General features: G+C 38.6%; 1 protein-coding gene across 2 annotated transcripts in view; it reads right to left on the bottom strand.

Moving 5' to 3' along the window:
- casp7 (caspase 7, apoptosis-related cysteine peptidase) overlaps positions 1 to 17,171 on the bottom strand; it is a 63,907-nt gene extending 46,736 nt beyond the window's left edge. Inside the window, exons 1-2 of one of the 2 annotated variants that reach the window (XM_039776012.1) lie at positions 16,907 to 17,171; positions 5,517 to 5,623 (exon numbers count right to left, since the gene is read on the bottom strand). In XM_039776012.1, the coding sequence (XP_039631946.1) occupies positions 5,517 to 5,623 (107 nt within the window). In that variant the 5' untranslated portion in view covers positions 16,907 to 17,171. Of the gene's footprint in view, positions 1 to 5,516; positions 5,624 to 15,292; positions 15,379 to 16,906 lie in introns of those variants that run through there. The other variant, XM_039776004.1, reaches the window with a different exon arrangement.
- Positions 17,172 to 18,834: the final 1,663 nt, after the last annotated feature.

Consider the following 18,834-nt stretch of genomic DNA (forward strand, 5'->3'; position numbering starts at 1 on the left):
CATTGGATTTGGGCATCATTTGCACCCTGAAAATGTATCATTGGAAGGAAATGCTGAGAAAAATTCTCGTCAGCATAACTTGTAGACAGGAGAAGATTAAAATAATGCGAAAGAAACTATTGAAGCTGCTTCCATTTCCAACATCCTATCTTTGTGATGCACGTTTTCTGCAGTGACAGCAACCAAAACGAGATTACAGAGTAGACTGAACATAAGCAACACACTTCGCGTGTCACTGTCTTCTATCCTTCCCAGATGGGATCGTCTGGTTGCAGGAAAACAAGCTCAGGGCTCTCACCGATTCTGCATTATGGTAAGCTGTATAATTTCTATTACTAAATTATAACTTAATAATAATAGAAATGTGATGTAAATTGTGTATAAAACTGCCCTACGAACCCAGCCATAATCACCCCATAAACTCCAACCTCCAACAATCCACCGGTCCCTGGAAAAATGTGCTTCTAGTAAAGCAGTTCTAGGTGTCAAACAGGTTGTGGACCACTGGGCTACACTACTGGCTGGGCTGCTGAGACTGGCCACTGGGCAGAACTGACCATCACAAGTAGTAATAGCTCGCATATTTTCACGTTTTTTTGCTCTAGTTTTATGTAATTTTGTGCTAGTATTGTAATGAACAGTTAGTGCAGACTACAGCTGAAGATCTGAAGTGGACGCGAGAGGTTGGTGAGTTGTTTATTAACAGATTTTTGTGATTTTGAGTTTGTATAATTAGTGTAGGTCAGGGGGCTTTTTGCATATCGGCTTATTTTACAATATAAACTTTGAAGTAAACTTAGTAAAGTAAAATTTGATTTTTGGAGGATTTGTTTTCCAACTGTAAGCGTTTTCGCGATTTCAGTTCACACGAACAGGACTTTGTGCTGTTTACGTCACCATACTCTTACAACGCTGAGAATGCGCCCGAGAATTTCCAAATGGAATTGATTGAACTGCAGTCAGATTCTATTCTGATGGCAAAATACAACAAAGTTGGTGTGCCAGGCTTGTATGCTTACCTGCCACCCTCGTATGTGCAGATCCATAAGTTGGCATCAAGAGTACTGTCTATGTTCGGAAACACTTACCTTTGTGAGCAATTGTTTTCGTTAATGAAAGCTACCAAAACCGCACATCACTCAAGACTTACTGTCAAGCACCTTCCATCCCTCATAAAACTTGCAGCTGCACAAGATTTCAAGCCTGATATTGACAAACTGGTTACTAACAAGAAATGCTAAGTGTCGGGACAAAAGAAATAAATCTCACACTGTAAGACTCCTATATAAGCAATGAATATAATATAATAATATAAGGACCTAGCTAAGAGGCTAAGACTCTAATTGTATGCTGTTGTACGGAGATTGCATGGAAATAAATTGCTTTTCTTTAAACTTTAAGTGTTACATTTTTTAAAGTTTTCAGTATTGGAAAGAAAGTTACAGTAACTTTGTATAATAGTATTTGTTACAGTGCGGCCCGCTGACGCACGTATGGCAGTCGAAGCGGCCCACCAATGGTAGCGAGTTTGACATGCCTGTGGTACACGATTTTTAAACACGCACAACAGCCAAACACCACGCCGCTGGAACTCTGAAGCCCACAGTTCCATTCAAAAAGTTTTTTGTATCTTTTTCATAAACGGGGGGATGGCTACTGACATTAAGTTTAAGGATTATATATTGTACAAGTATAAAGAAACAATTAAAGAAAAAAGGACTCATTATATTAAATGTTATCGATAACATCAAGTGGAAATAGGGGGTGCTGCAGTTCCACAGTGCCTATACGCGAGCCGCCACTGAGAATAACATTAGAGAGAGATTGTGAAGTGCTGGATTATATGAATTTGTACCCCTGAAAATGAAAACAACATCAATATTACAGAAAAATATTACCTTAATCTTTTGTGTGCATTTTTATTTTATGATAAACAAGGTATCAAATTTTAACTGTCAACTATCGGTAGTGGGGATCTAATAAAAAGAAAGGGGAAAAAAATAACAGGTTCATCACTAATTCATCAATCCTGCAATCAGGGAAGAAGTTGTAGCAAGAATCAGTGATTTAAATCAGATATATCTTTATTCAAATATCAACGAAAGAACAGAGAATGGTCTAACTGGAACTACTCTGGGACTGTTCCTGTCTATAGGCATACATATCTGTAAGAGGCCAGTAGCACCTGTCTTTCAACCCAAGCAAGGAATTGCTGAGGAGGCATCATTTGAAATAATCATTGGATAAGCTAAGCTTAATTGTGTATATGTTTCTTTCTACCTTATCTTCAACAGTAAAACAAAAACTACATGGCATTATCATATCATTAGTTCCTGAACAATGTAACACTTCTGATATGCATGCAATTGTACTTGAGCAATAACTAGGCAAGACTAATGGTAGATCATCTTGCATAGTACAGCTATACTCAAATCAAAGTACTATTTAAAAACATGTTACTCATATTAAAGAGTATACAGTACACGTGTTTCTGCCAGCAGGGAGGATGTTCTAATCTGACAACTTAACTATAAAAAGGTTGCACATCTACTAATCCACAACCTTGTACACATGCAATTTTCTTAAATAAGATCATCAGTATGAGCAGTATAGAACAGGCTCATTTTCAGTAATACTTTATGTTGCAAATCAGTAAGACAGTTTGTCTTTTTAGTCTTCATAACTGTATTAAAGGATGCTTGATTTGTGTTAATTATGTAAGAACAGTTTTACAGAAGGTTCTTTAAATTATCACTCCTCATTATACTATTCTATCTATTTTAGGTTTAACTGTACTTTCCACTAGTTCTTCATAACAGATGAATGGATAAACACTATTTTCTTATTAGCCAAGAATCCAAGTAGAAAGTTAAACAGAAGCTTTTAACTATAATGCAGAAGTTACAGCACTGCAAAAGATGCAGGCTTATAAAGATCTGCAGGTAGTCCACCAGTTGTAGTGTCATAGTACTCCACACTCTTAGTTTCAACATGAAGAAGACAAGGCACATAACATAAAGAACAACTGAACATGCAATTAACTTAAAACACCTATATAAAATAACTAAGCAAAAGAATAATCATAACAGCATAATCAATAACCAAATTTTTAAAATACAACAAAAGCAAAAAGACATTTGAGCCACTTCCATTACAGTAACATTACTGTAATTCAACATAAAGAAATAAAATAAAAATGAAGAAGAAAATGATGAAGCATAGATCTACACTGTAGAATGCTTCAAACAAATTATAACAGTTAGGACAAGGCAGCAGTATTTAGTTCTACTGCTTCAAAACTGCATGAACCTTGCCTGGGCATTTTCAGTATAGAGAGTACATGTTCATTCTGAGTTTGTCTAACATATTTCCCATATCCCAAAGATGTGCATGTTAGAATAATGAAAAGCTCAAAAATGGGCTGAAAATAATAAAATGTGCATAAAGGAGGAGAAAGTGGGTGTTGTTGCATTTTGCTAGGATTTCAATGCAATTTGAATGTTTCACTGCTCAGACTTGAAAGACATGCAAAAAAGTCTGGTGTTTGTTCCCCATGTAAGATCCAGAGCTCTTCTGAAACTCTGCTGTTTAACTAAAATGCTGAGATAGACCAGGCATGGAATTCCAATTTATCAAATGGCATAGGCACACATATACTCACACTCTAGGACAGCTTAGTACTGTGATTTTTCCCAACATGTACATGTTTGAGATGAAACAGGACATCATAGTAGCTGAAGAAAACTCATGCACACATGAAGAGAATAGTAATCTTCACACAAACAGAGGACTGGACAAAATACTTAATTATGTCCAGGAGCTGTAGAAAGGTGGAGTGGTGGCTCTGAGGTTAGGGATCTGGCCAGCAATTGAGAGGTTGCCGGTTTGATTCCCATAAACGCCAGAAGTGACTCTACTCCGTTGGGCCCTAGAGCAAGGCCCTTAACCTGCAATTGCATTGTCCTGGGTATGATGTTAATTTGGATTGACTGCTTGCAGGGAAACCTGGAGGGTTGGTTGCAGGCTTGGCACTCCAGCAACCTTAAAATAAATCTCACACTGTTCCACTATGGTGGTGAGGTGTCACTCGTTGCATGGTTGCACTCGGGTCCCAATCTGGATGGTTCGTCAGGAAATGGGTGCAGCAACACACTGTATCAGCACATGCCCCAATCTCCAGGAGCTGGGAGGCAACAATGCTAACCACTGTGCCTCCACAGTGCCCCAAATATATGCTAATACATTTAAAACAATGAAGTCTTGTTTCCCCAATGTAAAAGGAAATTAGGACTTTTATTTAATTCTAGATAATACACCATCTGTCATAAAAGCCCTACATCATTTCTACAGATTGATCAAAGTAGGTAGTGTGATACAGTAATGAGAATGATATTTCTCTTGTTGACCATGTGCAAGTTAAGCAATGAATGTTCTTGGCATTCAGGCAGTTTCTTTTGCCAGAAATTATAGCTGTTTAATATCAGCCATACCTACACAGAAGTTAAAAAAAAAAAAAAGTAAAAGTAAACATATGAGGCATGTCAGCCTCCTCAAAATGATTTGCTTTCCATAATTTCCTGATGAGCTGAACAACAAATACATTCACTACAGTCAAAAAGTACCCTTCTCTTGAGTTCCCCTATTAATGAACACTGACACTGAATATTTTTAGGGCTTCAAGCTAAATCTAATATTTGATAAAAGGCAGCAGAGTGAACTAATAACACTAGTTTATTTAAAACATATTTTTAAGCATATTTGTATGATATTTGTGCTTGAATAGAAAACATCTCATTATTTCGTTATTGCGGAAAATATTTAAAAAAAAAAAAAACTGAAAGTTTCCTAATGTAATAAAAAAATTCAGAGCAACCTCATCATGCTAAAGGAGAATTTTATTCTGTACCCCTTATCAAAAAAGTGAACACATAGTTATAAAACCCAAAAACAGAAAGGAAGTGTCAATGTGCAATACCACCAGCAGGATTATTAAGAAAACTCAAGTCTGTAGAAACTAAATACATTAATGTCACACATTTTTAGAATGCTTAAATAAAACTATGAATCATTCACAACATGTCAGCACTTTCTTAAAGACTGACTATTTTCTGATATTGCATCAATGTGCACACCATGTTCTCTAATTATATTAGCATTAATAAATCTTTTTTGCACTATCTTGTACTATTGCCTTTAACTTAAGGCTGCATTTGGCATTTTAAGTAACGGATACTAATGGAGGGGTCAGGGTGAAACCAAGTCACATCCTAACATGAATGTGCCCAGTCTTAATCGGGTAAACTATGCACCATAGCAGGTAAACTTTCCTTTCTCTAAATGAAAGGGACTGACAGAGTAGCACGTTTGAAATTCTGCAGTCATTGATGTCTATGCCTTAAGGTTTCAACTCATCCTTATGGCAAAAACTGAAGAACCACATTTAAAGTCTCCCAAAACTCATTCATCCAGCAATTAACCAGATTTTCACCTATTAGGATGTTCATTAAACTACATACCCTCCAAAAAGAATGAACCTTCCTTTCCGATCTGGTCGTGCATCAGTTGTATCCTCTAATGTTTCCACTTCCTCTTCCCCTCCACTGCCCATAGACTCATCCTGCATCTGCATAAAATGTAAAAACAATGGAAAAAAGATTCAGTACTAATCTGAAAATGTAGACGACGTATCATCAAACTTTCTTTACTATGTTATACAGTTTCAATATTAATTTACTCATCGCCATTCACTGCATTAGCAATAGCTTGACATTTTAAGTTAAACAAAACAAATACCTAAAGGGTCAGTCTTAGGAAAAATAATTTACCTAGCTATATGTGTTTTTCTGACAAACCAAATAAAGATACACATTTCTTACAAATGTCAAACGTATTTTCTATTTGTGATGCACAATTTAACTCACAATTTTTCTTAATCTAAAAATTTGTATAAACAGAGGCAAATACTTTTATATTTTAAATAACAGTGCAAAATCAGGGAACCTAAAATGACTTAATATTCTAGCACTCCTTAATGATTTACATTGAAATAAAAGCGGTGGATGCATTGAGTGTCACAAAGTCATAGAAAGGCAGATGCTGAATGAAGAGACAGACTTGGTGCAGAGGTGATAGGTGTTGTGCAGAGGAGAAAAAGACAGAGGTGGTTTGGGCATGAGGTGCAAAAGGCAGGGGGTGATTAGGTGAAAGAGTCCACTGAAATATGTGTTTTTTCTGCACGGCTTTAAAATGCATCCAAAACTGATGCTGGATTAAATAATATCTTCACCAAGCTGTCATCATTTAAAGTTTTTTATGCTATTTTAAATACTAAACTATCAGCACTGCGCAATGACTGCATTTGTTTATGTTTTTAGGAAAAAAACATTTTTTTGCACCTGCAAACTGCACATTACAATTATCAACCGCCACAGCTCAAATAATACATTTTTGTATTGTTATATAACTATTTTAAAACCTTGGGAGTGCCAGAGGGCCCCAAACCCAACCACAAATACACCAAGCCAGTCCCATGTTCAAATAAATTGATTTTTTATTACAATACTTCATAAATGAACCATAAAAAACACAATTATCTCTCCGCGAATTCACCTTTCTTCTCTACACCACACTGCCCTCCTCCAGTTGAGCGTTTCTCATTTTCCTCCCAACTCCTACTTGTCTGGACAATAGCATGCGGTATCTTTTATTAAGGTCCCGGGAATACAGGCAGTCCCCAGGTTACGTACAAGATAGGGACTGTAGGTTTGTACTTAAGTTGAATTTGTATGTAAGTCAGAACAGGTACATTATTTTAATAAATGCTACTGTTGACTGACTGTAACCAAGTGCTCTGCCAAAGAAAGAGTTTCACCTTTCTCTGACCTTTTTATTATTTCTACTTTATTTTCAATGGTGATGGTTTTTCTTTTCTTTACTTTATCACCAGCACTTGCATCAGATTTGTGTTTCAGAGACATTCTTGAAGGGTGAAGACAAAAGATTAAGATGAGCTGTTCTGTACAGCATTGTACACACTATCACAGCAGGAAGGCACCAGTCGTCAACTGATGTACTGACAATAGACAACTTTCTGCTATGTACGTGACAGTACAGCAGGCTTGCTATTGAGAATGAATGGGGGCGGCGAGGGGTGGTTCATCACTCGCCCACCACACAGTCACCTCCACTACAGTATGCTGCCTGCAGTGTCCGCCCACCAAGAACGAACATGGTGCGGCCAAAAGCAGTAATGAATCGCCCCAATTCAACAGGCAGCCATCCGAGGCACACTACAATGCTATCCCCCACCGCCCTGTTCACCCTCAATGGCCACTGTTCAGCCACAACCGGGTCACCGCTTGCAGCATTACCAGCCACCCACCGAGAACGAATGGGGCAGCCGTGTGTGGTGGACGGGCAGTGAAACTCCTTGCCGCCGGGAGCCGCCCGAGGGACACTACACTGCGCGAGCAGCAAAATCGCCCCCCTCCAGCCTCCGTCCAGCTTTCGCTTGCAGCATCCCCAGGCCGAAGATGACGGAGCGGCAGTTACTGAGGCGCATACGTCACAGCTGTCGCCCCCGTTCGTAAGTCGTAGGTCAGATGTCTTTAACCTAGGGACTACCTGTACTTCTGGTGATGTGATGTAGCCAGTTGGAAGCACTGCTGGGTTATGAGAAAGCCAAGAAGATCCTCCCCCTGCAGTTCCTCCTATCATCTGTCATGGATCCCCAAAGGGCTGCTTCTCTGGACTCCAACGCCCGTGTAGCCCTGCAGGCGTCCAAAGTGGAATTCTATATAAGGGACACTGCAACCTACTAAAATGGGGGATGAACTGCTTCCTGCGATGCTATCCTGACAGTTCTTGTACTCTTCAAGCATTCCACCAGAGGTGGGTAGAGTAGCCAAACATTGTATTCGAGTAAGAGTAGCGTTACTTCAAAATAATATTACTCAAGTAGAAGTAAAAAATGCATTTGGTGAAAAGACTACTCAAGTACAAATTATATATTTTTTAGAAATGTTGTAATAAGACAAAAATATAAAATAATGTTCAAATTCTGCTATTTCCAAATAATAAAATAAAAAATGAGTAAAAATAAATAACATCTTTACAAAATAAAGATGCACAAATAACACAAAGATCCAAATCTCAGTTTTTCACAACAAAGCTTTTGAAGCATATACCTACAGTAGGTAACATGTATGTTTGAACAGTGCAAACTACTTACAGTGACGAGATATACTGTACACTGACTGTATAATACTGCATATTCACTTGCCCTCCAAGTAGCACAGCTGATAGAAAAAAAACACTAGAACAAGGCAGCTTGTGCACGTACAAGAAGTCTCACTTTACCTTGACTGTCTGTGTCTGTGCATGTTTGGTTAAAACGTGCTTGTTCTTCACTCAGTGAAGTGAAGGTTAAGCTTCAGCAGGAGTTGGCTCTCATTTTTCATGTATTCTTTCTTTCCCTGTCCGCTGTCTGTGAGGAGTTTGTACCGCTATGCCGCCACAGTTTGTGTGTGGTCATGTGACTGCATGGCTCTGTCTAATTTGTGAAACGGAGTCTTGTGATTATTGTTGCTACGTCTGATTGGTGAAACAGTCATGCAGTAGATCCACTGGCGGCTTCTCTGGCAAAAATATAGCATATCTTAAAGGAAAAAAAGTAATGATTCGAGTGTTGCTCAATGTAGCGGAGTAAGAGTAGCAATTCTTCTTCATAAATGTACTCAAGTAAAAGTAAAAAGTAGGGTGCAGTAAAACTACTCTTAGAAGTACAATTTTTTTAAAAAGTTACTCAAGTAAATGTAATGGAGCAAATGTAACTCGTTACTGCCCAGTACAAGGATCATAAGTCATGCCAACTGGGTATTGCCCCTATTTAGTCGATCCTTCCATTATGGCATCCCATCCAGGTAAGGACTCCACTTCAGTCCTGAGCAGGATGCCCAACCATCCTCTGGGGTATCTACACTATCACTATTAAAGAAAAAATTAACAGGGTGGTCCACTAAGACACTTAACTAGACAATGCTGTTTTGTGAACAAAACACTTGTTTGAGCCTTAATGTAATACCAGCTTGGTTTTACAAATCAAAAAGGAAACCTTTACAGAGCTGAAAAGGTTGACAGTTGTTATACTGCATGTTAGTTAAGACATTTACATTTATTTTCTCTCTAAAAAACTGCAAAATGAGACCTTACCCACTGTTCACCTTTTTATTGTCCACTAAACCTAAAATTACAATTGTTTTAATTTTATAAAAAACAAATTGAATTTTCAACTTTTTTTTTTTAAACTACAGTAACGTGTAAAATAAATTTCTGTAAATCTGATAAAGTTGAGGTGAATTTTAATAATCAAATTTGCTGTTGCTTCCACTAATTTGAGGCCGTCTGCTCTGCACACTCAAGCAGAAATAGGTGTACAGATATCAACTAAAACTTTGTTTAGACTGAAGAAGCACAAACCAAACACCCCCAAATCAGTAAAAACAGTACACAGGGCACAACTCTTTGATACCACTTTTTGGGAATTTCTCAGCACTTAAAAAGATATTTTCCTGTATTTCAGTGGCAATGAGGCACATGGAGTCTGAACAGGCCTTGTTCAAGACCTCAAAAGGGGAGGCACCTATAAGGTGCTGTAGCTAAAGGTATTCTGTGTCTGTGACAGTAACAGACCTATGACCAGTTGGTAGATGCCAATAAAGAAGGAAGTCTATATGCTCATGGTCACAAAGTGCACGAAAATCTTTTCAGCAAAAGGAAATAGTCATTTTAGATTTGGTGCATTAGGCCTATCATACTGTAGTCTAGTTGATCATTTTCTTAGGACTGTTGTGTTTGTACCAATGATTCTAATAGTAATTACACATTTGAATGGGAGGTAAAAGGATTATAGAATATTTTGTGACAGTTTTTAATGTTGTTTCTAGGCTACTGTCCTGCTGAGACACAGAATTTTTGGTCAGAAAATAAAATTATGAAAAGGGGTGGGTTGGCTGGCCTTACCATATAAATACTCATTGTGTGGATGATTAGCACATCGTCAGTATAGCTGTGTCATACAACAATTATTTTTATTCTTCTAAAACTACTTAAAAATATGGTCATTCCCATACTCCAGTCTCTATCAGAACTAATTCCTTACTTCCATATGTATTATTTTAACTTTATTCATTTCATATTTTTAGTTCATGCTGCACTGTAATCCTATTTGCAACATATGCAACGTGTTTTTTGAAAATACAAACTGTTATTGAAACTACATACAGTACAGAGAAAAAAATCACTGATAAAAATGAATAGACATATCTGGATCAAACACTGAAATAGTGAACATACTGGGTATAATGTAAAACTGTCAGCCACAGAATGAAGATGGTAGCCAGGGAGAAAATGTTGTAAGATCCAGAATGAGAGGCAGACATGAAGATGGAAATGTACTGTACATAATAGTACTACTGCTCCTTTGCTGCAAATGCCAAAACTGAACTGCAATTATGGTTCTAATTTAAATAATTCCACGTTAGCTTACTTTCACCTAAATAATTTGGAGTAAAAACACTTTTCCCAATTTTTAATCCCACAATGCCCACTACATGGTCACTGGGATTTTGGGAAGCATGAAGCATACCGTACTGCAGGAACTAGCTATGGACTGGATGGCAGCGTATCACAAGGAATTTGCATAATAACAAACACCCACACTCTCATACAAGGCCAGTACAGACTTGCTAATGAAATTAATATGCATGCTGTGCAGGAGGTGGGAGGAAACCAGAGTACTAAAAGAAGAGCAATACTAATATGGAAAGAATTTAAAAACTCTAAGACAGGGGTGCTCGGTCACGGTCCTGTAGGGCCACAGTGGCTGCAGGATTTCCTTCCATTTAGTTTCCTAATTAGAACACAGTCTTTGCTCATAATGAAATTTGGTATTTTAGTATTTAACTATTTGGCTTGTTAGTGCTTTCATCCATCCAAGAGAAACTTTAAATGCACTGTAGAGTTTCTTTCTCTGAGAACATTATCCATGTGTTTTGTGGACCTTCCAATTCCCCTCTCATTTATTTCTTCACATTTTTTAACACGGATTCTTCTCGGCGCATATGCAAAGGTTTAAAAGGAAGCATGTTAGCTGTAGAACTGCTAGTTTACTGGTCATCTTCACTCCATTATTAACTAATGGCTGGTTAAAAAAAGGCAACAATTAAAACTTAAATGCAGCTGCTAAAAACTAAAAAAGGCAACTAAGGGTTCTGAATTGTAACAGGCAAGATAAATAAAATTAAGCCCAACAAATGTATTGATTTAGTAGTAAATAAATGGTTTCTAATTAAGGTTCCCGGGTGATTCGTGATGCGGACGGCCCTCACTTAAGTGCACAGGTGAGGAGTCGTCTGCATCTGTAATTGTTGCTGGGAGCTGCTGATCGCCACACCGGATCCATGTCCCCAGAACATATAATAGAGGCGGAGGAGACGAAAAGAAAAAAAAAAAAGTGAAGGGAGATTAAGGGTGAAGAAGACGGCAGGAAGCAGGACAGAGAAAGCTGAACGAGCGCAGGCTCTCACTGATTGCAGGCAGCTGGAAGAGGAGGGCCAGAGTGGGTTTTTTGGCTGGCACCTGAGGGCCGAAGGTAGTGGTCGCTACTGCCGAGAGCTTGTTTAGAGCAGGAGTGACCAGGAGAAGGTTGGCTCGCCGCAGTGAAGGCAGCGGGAAATGGGTACTTTGGAAATGGAAGCCCCAGCGTGAGCGTCCTGGTCGCTGAGGAGCCCAAGTTTCAATCTGGGTGAGCAGAACCGGAGCCAGGGATCAGAAAGGCCACTGGACAAGTACAGTGAAGAAGGTCAGCTACATGTAGGGCGACTCCCCTGGCACATAGCCTGGATGGGAGAAGCAGGGGAGTCACCAGTAAAAGAAGGCAACGGGCTTTGTTTTAAAAGACTGGTTTACAGCCATTGTTTAAACCTCAGTTTTAAAAGGATTTTTGCTGTTGTGTTTTTAACCTCCACAAATTCACTCATTTTTATTGGATTATTTATTTATTGACCTTTCAGAGACACTGCACTATTCGAACACTGTTTCAATTTTGTTGATGTTTTAATAAAAGCACTTTTGCACCATCCCCTTGCTTCATTGTTGTGCCTCACTGTCCAGCTCATCGGTGACATTACCAACGGTGTCCGGTTCAGAGCTCCCGGAAGCAAGATGGGAGCATGGAGCAGAACCCGGATCGTCACAGGCACATACTGTAGTTAAATATCAAGTTTCATTATCAGCAAGGACTGACTTCTAATTAGGAAACTGGCTGTAATGAAAATCTGTAGCCACTGCGACCTTCCAGATCTGTGACTGAGGATTCCTGCTCTAAGGACATAGTGATAGGAGAGGAAAACAAATTACAGCTATTATAACTGTAAGAAAGGGAACTTTAATCCAGACATACTTTGTGAAGAAATGTTTTTTTTTTCCATTACAGGGTCTCACAGAACAAGAGTATGTCTCAAAAGTTTCCGAACTAATCATGGATAGGGCACCAGTTCATTACTGGATCCACCCACGCTGAGCCAAATTCAGTTTTAACTTTTAAACAAATGCACAAAACCTGAAATAAGATGAGCATTTTATATCTCAAAGCAGCTATGGGAACATTTCAGAATCCCTTGCAGACTATTGCTAAAGATAGGGCAGTGCAGTCGAACTAAGTTATTATTGGATTACCATCATTACTAATGGTTGGAGAGCCCTTGGGATTTGGAAGAAAACTAGTGTCACTAGAAAAAACATGGAAGCTCCACAGTCTGACCAATGTGGCAAACTGAGGTGTCTTGAGCTGAGAGGCATCAATGCTGATCTGTGTTGTCAAATTCTAATTTATATAAAATAAGCTGATTTCTGTGCAACCAGCAACTAAAGTTAAAGGAGGCTTGCTTCAGGTAAAAGCAGGTTTGCTACAATTAACTGTTTCAGGGCTGATGTTGACTTTTGTTGAAATTCAGGGGTAGAGGATGGTAATCGGCTGTAAACTGTGACAAAACTCGCCCATATGTTTTAGTTTGACTCTCTTTGCTTGAAGGAAAGTTGCTTTCACCTCGATTCACTGCACATGCATGTGTAGTGAAGAGTAAACAGCCTCTAAAATGGCATAGGCATCTGTCGAGACTAAAGCAAATGTGCAAAGCAAAATACTACATGGCCGTTTTACGTATTATCACTGAATAGGACTCTGACTTTTCGGACTCTGAGTTTGATGCAAGTGATCTGGAGATAGATATTGAAAATAAAAGTGAGGTACCAGCATCAGCCTATCTGTCCCCAGCTGATCATGGTGCTGAACACGTTCATGTAGCTGATATGCTTACAGCAGCGTTTGCCTAGGAAGACCACCACTTATGATGACAAGAGCAACTGCCACCATCACCTACCTGCTGTGCAAAGACAGAGAGGTAGCCGGCCTGCTGTGCATTCCTTTTGGCCATCGACCCACCCCTGTGCAGGCGCCAACAGCAGCCACAGCACGTAGCAACAGACATTTTATGTTGAGTTATGTGTGAAACCAGTGCATTGTGTGCTTTTCAGAAAACAGAGGTTTTTGGAAAAATATTCAGCCCTCAAAGAGTTAAAGGAGGTTCAGCTGAAACTTCTGCACTTGGATTTAAATGTTAGTCCAGCTAGTAATAAATAATCAGCCTGCACATCTCATTGTGACTGGAAGGTATGTGTGTGTGAGGTTTGATGGAAAATTTCTCATTGGATGGAGGAATTTGGCTGCATTCTAATGATCATAATTGTTTTAGACAGACATCTACACAAGAAAGTGGGGGTCTCCATTTTGGTTTTGTTGCCCTTTTAATGTGGATTTTTGGAGCATTTTATTTGAACACTCTAATGATGAATCATTCTGACCTTGCAATTATATGTGCTGACTTCAACCATGTGACTGTAAGAAACGACAACAAGCGTACCTCAGTTTATGTCATGTTCCACTTGAGGAAGTAGCAAACTGGATCTGCTCTATTCAAATGTTAAAGATGCCTTCAAGTGTAAATGTCTAACACTTTTGGGCAGAACTAACTACAATTTTACTTATCTTAGTCCCATCTACAAGCTTGTTACTAGACTGCAACCTGTTACCGCCAGGATAGTAAGCTAGTGGATCTGAGGCTGAAATGGCTCTGGACGACAGGATGTTGCTTGCTAAGGAGCTAAAAAGTCACCTAAATGAGAAGATGACAGAATTTAAATCCGGTGTGAAAGAGGCTCTGAAGGATGACCAGCGAGTGCTGAAGAAAAACCGAGTGAAAGGAAATTTCATTCATTCACTAATTTTATAACCTCCTTTGTCCTGATCAGAGACTCGAAATTAAGTGGCAATTATTTTTATCCCCCTTAAGGGACATGTACGCAGAACCTGTCTTTTTTTAAACCACGGATATCAAGGATTGGTGTTCCCTTTTCTATTGATGTGTGATGTTGTCATCATGGCATGATTAACAGAGCTCTCTAAAGCCCTCAGAAAGAAGGCTGTGGATGCCTATGAGTGTGGCAAGGGATTTAAAATGATCGATGATTGATTTTAAATCAATCATTCCACTGTAAGGAAAATCAAGTGGCTTTGGTTTCAAACAACTGCTAATTTTTCCAGGACTGGTTGGCCCTGCAGATTCAGCCCAAGAATTGACTGCTTGCTAATGAAAGAACCCCAAACTTAAATTGCTGGATCTGCAGTTAACTCTTCTTGCAAAGCTTTGTGTCAAAGTGTATGCATCAACAATCACAAAGTAATTGCACACATTTGTTCTGCATGTAAGGTGTACCAAAGAAAAAAGTTTTTGTTGTGCAGAAAGAACATTATAGCACCACAACAGTTTGCGATTGAAAAATGTGCTCTGGACAGATGAATAAACTATAGAGTTGCTTAGCCACATTAACAGCAGACTTGTCTTGCTCAAACCAAAGACAGCATTTCAGGAGAAGAACCTCATACCATACTGTGAACCACTTTGGTGATGTTGTTGTTTGAGGTTGCTTTGCTACCTCAGGGCCTGGGAAGCTTGAAGTCATTGAGTCAACCATGAAATCTGCATCATATCAAAATGTGCTTGAGGAGAACATGAGGACACCTGTCCAAAGCACATTATCAAATCCATAAAGGAATGGCTCAAAAAGAAGAAATAGAATGTTACAGACTGGCCTAGTAAAAGCCCTGACTTGAATCGTATCAAAATATTATGTGGAGATTTTGAATGAGCAATATATAAAAGAAAAAAAAACATACCAACATCTTGAAACTGAAGGAATTGGTGGGCACTTGGGCAAAATGCCAATCCATAAGTCATTTCTGCTACCAACTTCTGAGGCCAAGGGTGTACTTACTTTGTTCTCTGCAGAACATTAAATCTATTGATATTTTTGATAAAAAATGGGTAAAAAGGTTTTTAGTGAAGTAAAGCACAACACCTTTATGCAGGCACTGTCTGAATGAAGATCTATTCTTTGCCTGTTCAAATATTTCGAAAAAGTCAACAATTACTATGGGTTGTATTTACATTTTCACTTGATTATACACGTCATCAGCTAACAAGAGTCATTTGCTCTTATTTTAAATCTTATTGCCTATTATGGTTCTCAAAAACTAAGAAAAAAAAACACTTCTAAACAGTATTGGCAAAAATAGTCCTTGTTAATCCTATTATAACTGATACCATTAGTAAGGAACGGAGTACTTCAAGTTCAAGTTGTCAGATGTTCCTGTTTATATTTAAAATAAACTCTCTGGCATTTCTTTAGGCCAGGGGTTCTCAGTCCTGGGGACCCACTGTGACTGCAGATTTTTGTTCCAACCAGCTTCTGTTTTTAATCAAACTCCAGGGCTAATTAAGAGACCTGTTATTTCCCAGATTCTGTGTTTTGGGAACAATATATTAATTAGAAAAAACTAAGTTTAGTAAAAATACATATATTAAAATGTACTAAACAGTTATATGGGAATAATGTATATATTTTTTCTTTTTAACATTTTCATCTCGATTTTCCTGCGGTGGGTTGGCACCCTGCCCAGGATTGGTTCCTGCCTTGTGCCCTGTGTTGGCTGGGATTGGCTCCAGCAGACCCCCGTGACCCTGTATTCGGATTCAGCGGGTTGGAAAATGGATGGATGGATGGATCTCGATTTTCATTCTGCTTTTACAGGTGTTCTAATTGTTTTATTTATCCATTATTTACTAATTAGTGGGTCTGACGCTAAAGTTGCTGTAGACTTTCATGATTCCGTGCAGCTTGCCTGGGAGTCTGCTCTACTCGTTTTTAATTGTCATTATTAAGAGATTACGATGGGAGCAAGCTGCACAAAGAATGGGCAAAATATAATGAAATAAACAAAAGAGAGTTAAGCATTTAAATCTACAGCAAAAGCAGAAAATGTCTTATAATCGTAAACCTCATGCTGCTGTGGTTTTCTGAATGTAGAATAAGAGAAGATAAAAATAGCTAATTAAAAGAGTTCAGGGTTATCAGTTGTTATAGATCATGAATCTGGTTGAAACGAAAACCTGAAGCCACAGTGGGCACCCGGAAGCGAGTTTGAGAACCCCTGCTTAAGGCGAAACGTGAAGTTTTATTTTGTGTATAAGGTAACTATTTGTCGTTTAATATAAATGCAGCCTTCCTCTGCATTTTTCATGAGTACTAAGCGTAACCTGTACAGGATTAAAATGAGGACGCGCCTCTCGCTGAACGAGGCCTTCGCGCAATCCGTTTTATCAGAGAACAAAGTTTACGCAAACTCCTGTCAGAGAACTACCCGGCGTGTAATTGGTCACATGAAGCTCCTAAAGAGCGGAAGCAAAGAGTCCACAAATAAATGAAATTGAGCCTAAGAAATGCGACTTACTTTAGTTTGGGACTCCCGTCGTCTCCACAAAATGTACCCTCTTTACGCTAGGACTTGGCTTTCTGATGATGGCTCAAGGAAATACTAGTAAACCGAAACAAAGTAGCACTTCCTAAAAGTGGGCGGTGTCGTTTGAAGGGCAAGGCTTTATGCTCGTCTTTGACAGTTTTGGGTGCAAAAACATTCATACTGTGAGTCACTGCAGTTGACGCGCGTATCCACCTCAATTTACGCGCTGATCTGACTGCGGGGAAGGTTCGTTTGTAACCCCTGAATTTTTCCTTAACCAAAAAAAAAAATACGAATGACGTCATCGTAAACCGGCCCATTCTGTAATGATTTACTGTACTGCTTTAATAAATAAGGTGGTTTATACCGTCTTAAGTGTGTTTTCAATTCACAGCTTTGCCGAAATTATCGGTTTCTTGATAATGCGCTTGGAATGTGATCAGAGAGGTATGAATAAGCGCCTAGTCTATTTATTGGTACAGTATACATAATAATGATGCACAGTCGTTTCTACATTTAACTTTGTTTAAAACACTGTAGGATGATAGTTTGCATGTGTACTTCAGTAAATTTAGCCTATTGGATTAGATCTTGGAAACAAAGGAAGCTATTAGTTCATATTCCACCCATTAAATTAATGTTTAATTGCAGTAAAACCACTGTGTCCAGATGTTCTCTTCCTGTGAATATGAATATACAGTATAGTTTATGCATTTGTAATAGTTTTACCAAGTGAAATGCCACGAGAGATGTTTTGCAATAGAAAAGTACTTTATGAAATTCTCTCTTTTCGATGGCTGCCAGGATACCCTGCTTCTAAATACAGAGTTTACAAGAATTAATAAATGCAAAAAAAATGTATAAAATATCATCTTTTATATACCAGTGAAACAAAGTCCATAAATAGTATTCCTTGGGGATAAATTGTATTTAAATAGACTTTTAATGCTTATTTCATTTTATATGTTTATATATACAGTACGTTGTATGTACGTATACATATATATTTATACAGTATATATACTATATATATATATATATATATATATATATATATATATAGTAGCAAAATACCCGTGCTTTGCAGTGGAGAAGTAAAAAGAAAAGGAAACATTTTAATAATAACGTAACATGATTGACAATGTAATTGTTTTGTCACTGTCATGAGTGTTACTGGCATATACTGTATATACTCAGCAAAAAAAGAAACGTCCTCTGATTTTCAACTGTTTTTACTTTCAGTAAACTTAATGTGTAAATATTTGTATGAACACTAAAAGAGTCAACACCATAAGACATAAACTAAAAATGTTTCACAATGTGTCCCTGAATGAAGGGAGGCTCAAAATCAAAAGTACCAGTCAGTATCTGGTGTGGCCACCAGCTGCTTGAAGTACTGCAGTGCATCTCCTCCTCATGGACTGGACCAGATTTGTCAGTTCTTGCTGTGAGATGTTACCCCACTCTTCCACCAAGGCACCTGCAAGTTCCTGGACATTTCTGGGGGGAATGGCCCTAGCCCTCACCCTGCGATCCAACAGGTCCCAGACGTGCTCAATGGGATTGAGATCAGGGCTCTTCCACTGCGAGGATGATCAGCTGTCCTTCCTGTCTCCCTGTAGTGCTGTCTTAGCCGTCTCACAGTGCAGACATGGCAATTTATTGCCCTAGCCACATCAGCAGTCCTCATGCCTCCCTGCAGCATGCCTAATGCACGTTCACGCAGATGAGCAGGGACCCTGGGCATCTTTCTTTGGGTGTTTTTCACAGTCGGTAGACAAGTCTCTTTAGTGTCCTGCGTTTTTAGAACTGTGACCTTAAATGCCTACTTTCTGTAAGCTGTTAAGGTCTTAATGACCATTCCACAGGTACATGTTAATTAATTGATTATGGTTAATTGAACATGCATGGAAAACATT

This window comes from Polypterus senegalus, chromosome 1 (assembly GCF_016835505.1).
Source record: "Polypterus senegalus isolate Bchr_013 chromosome 1, ASM1683550v1, whole genome shotgun sequence".
Classification (NCBI taxonomy): Eukaryota; Metazoa; Chordata; class Cladistia; order Polypteriformes; family Polypteridae; genus Polypterus; species Polypterus senegalus.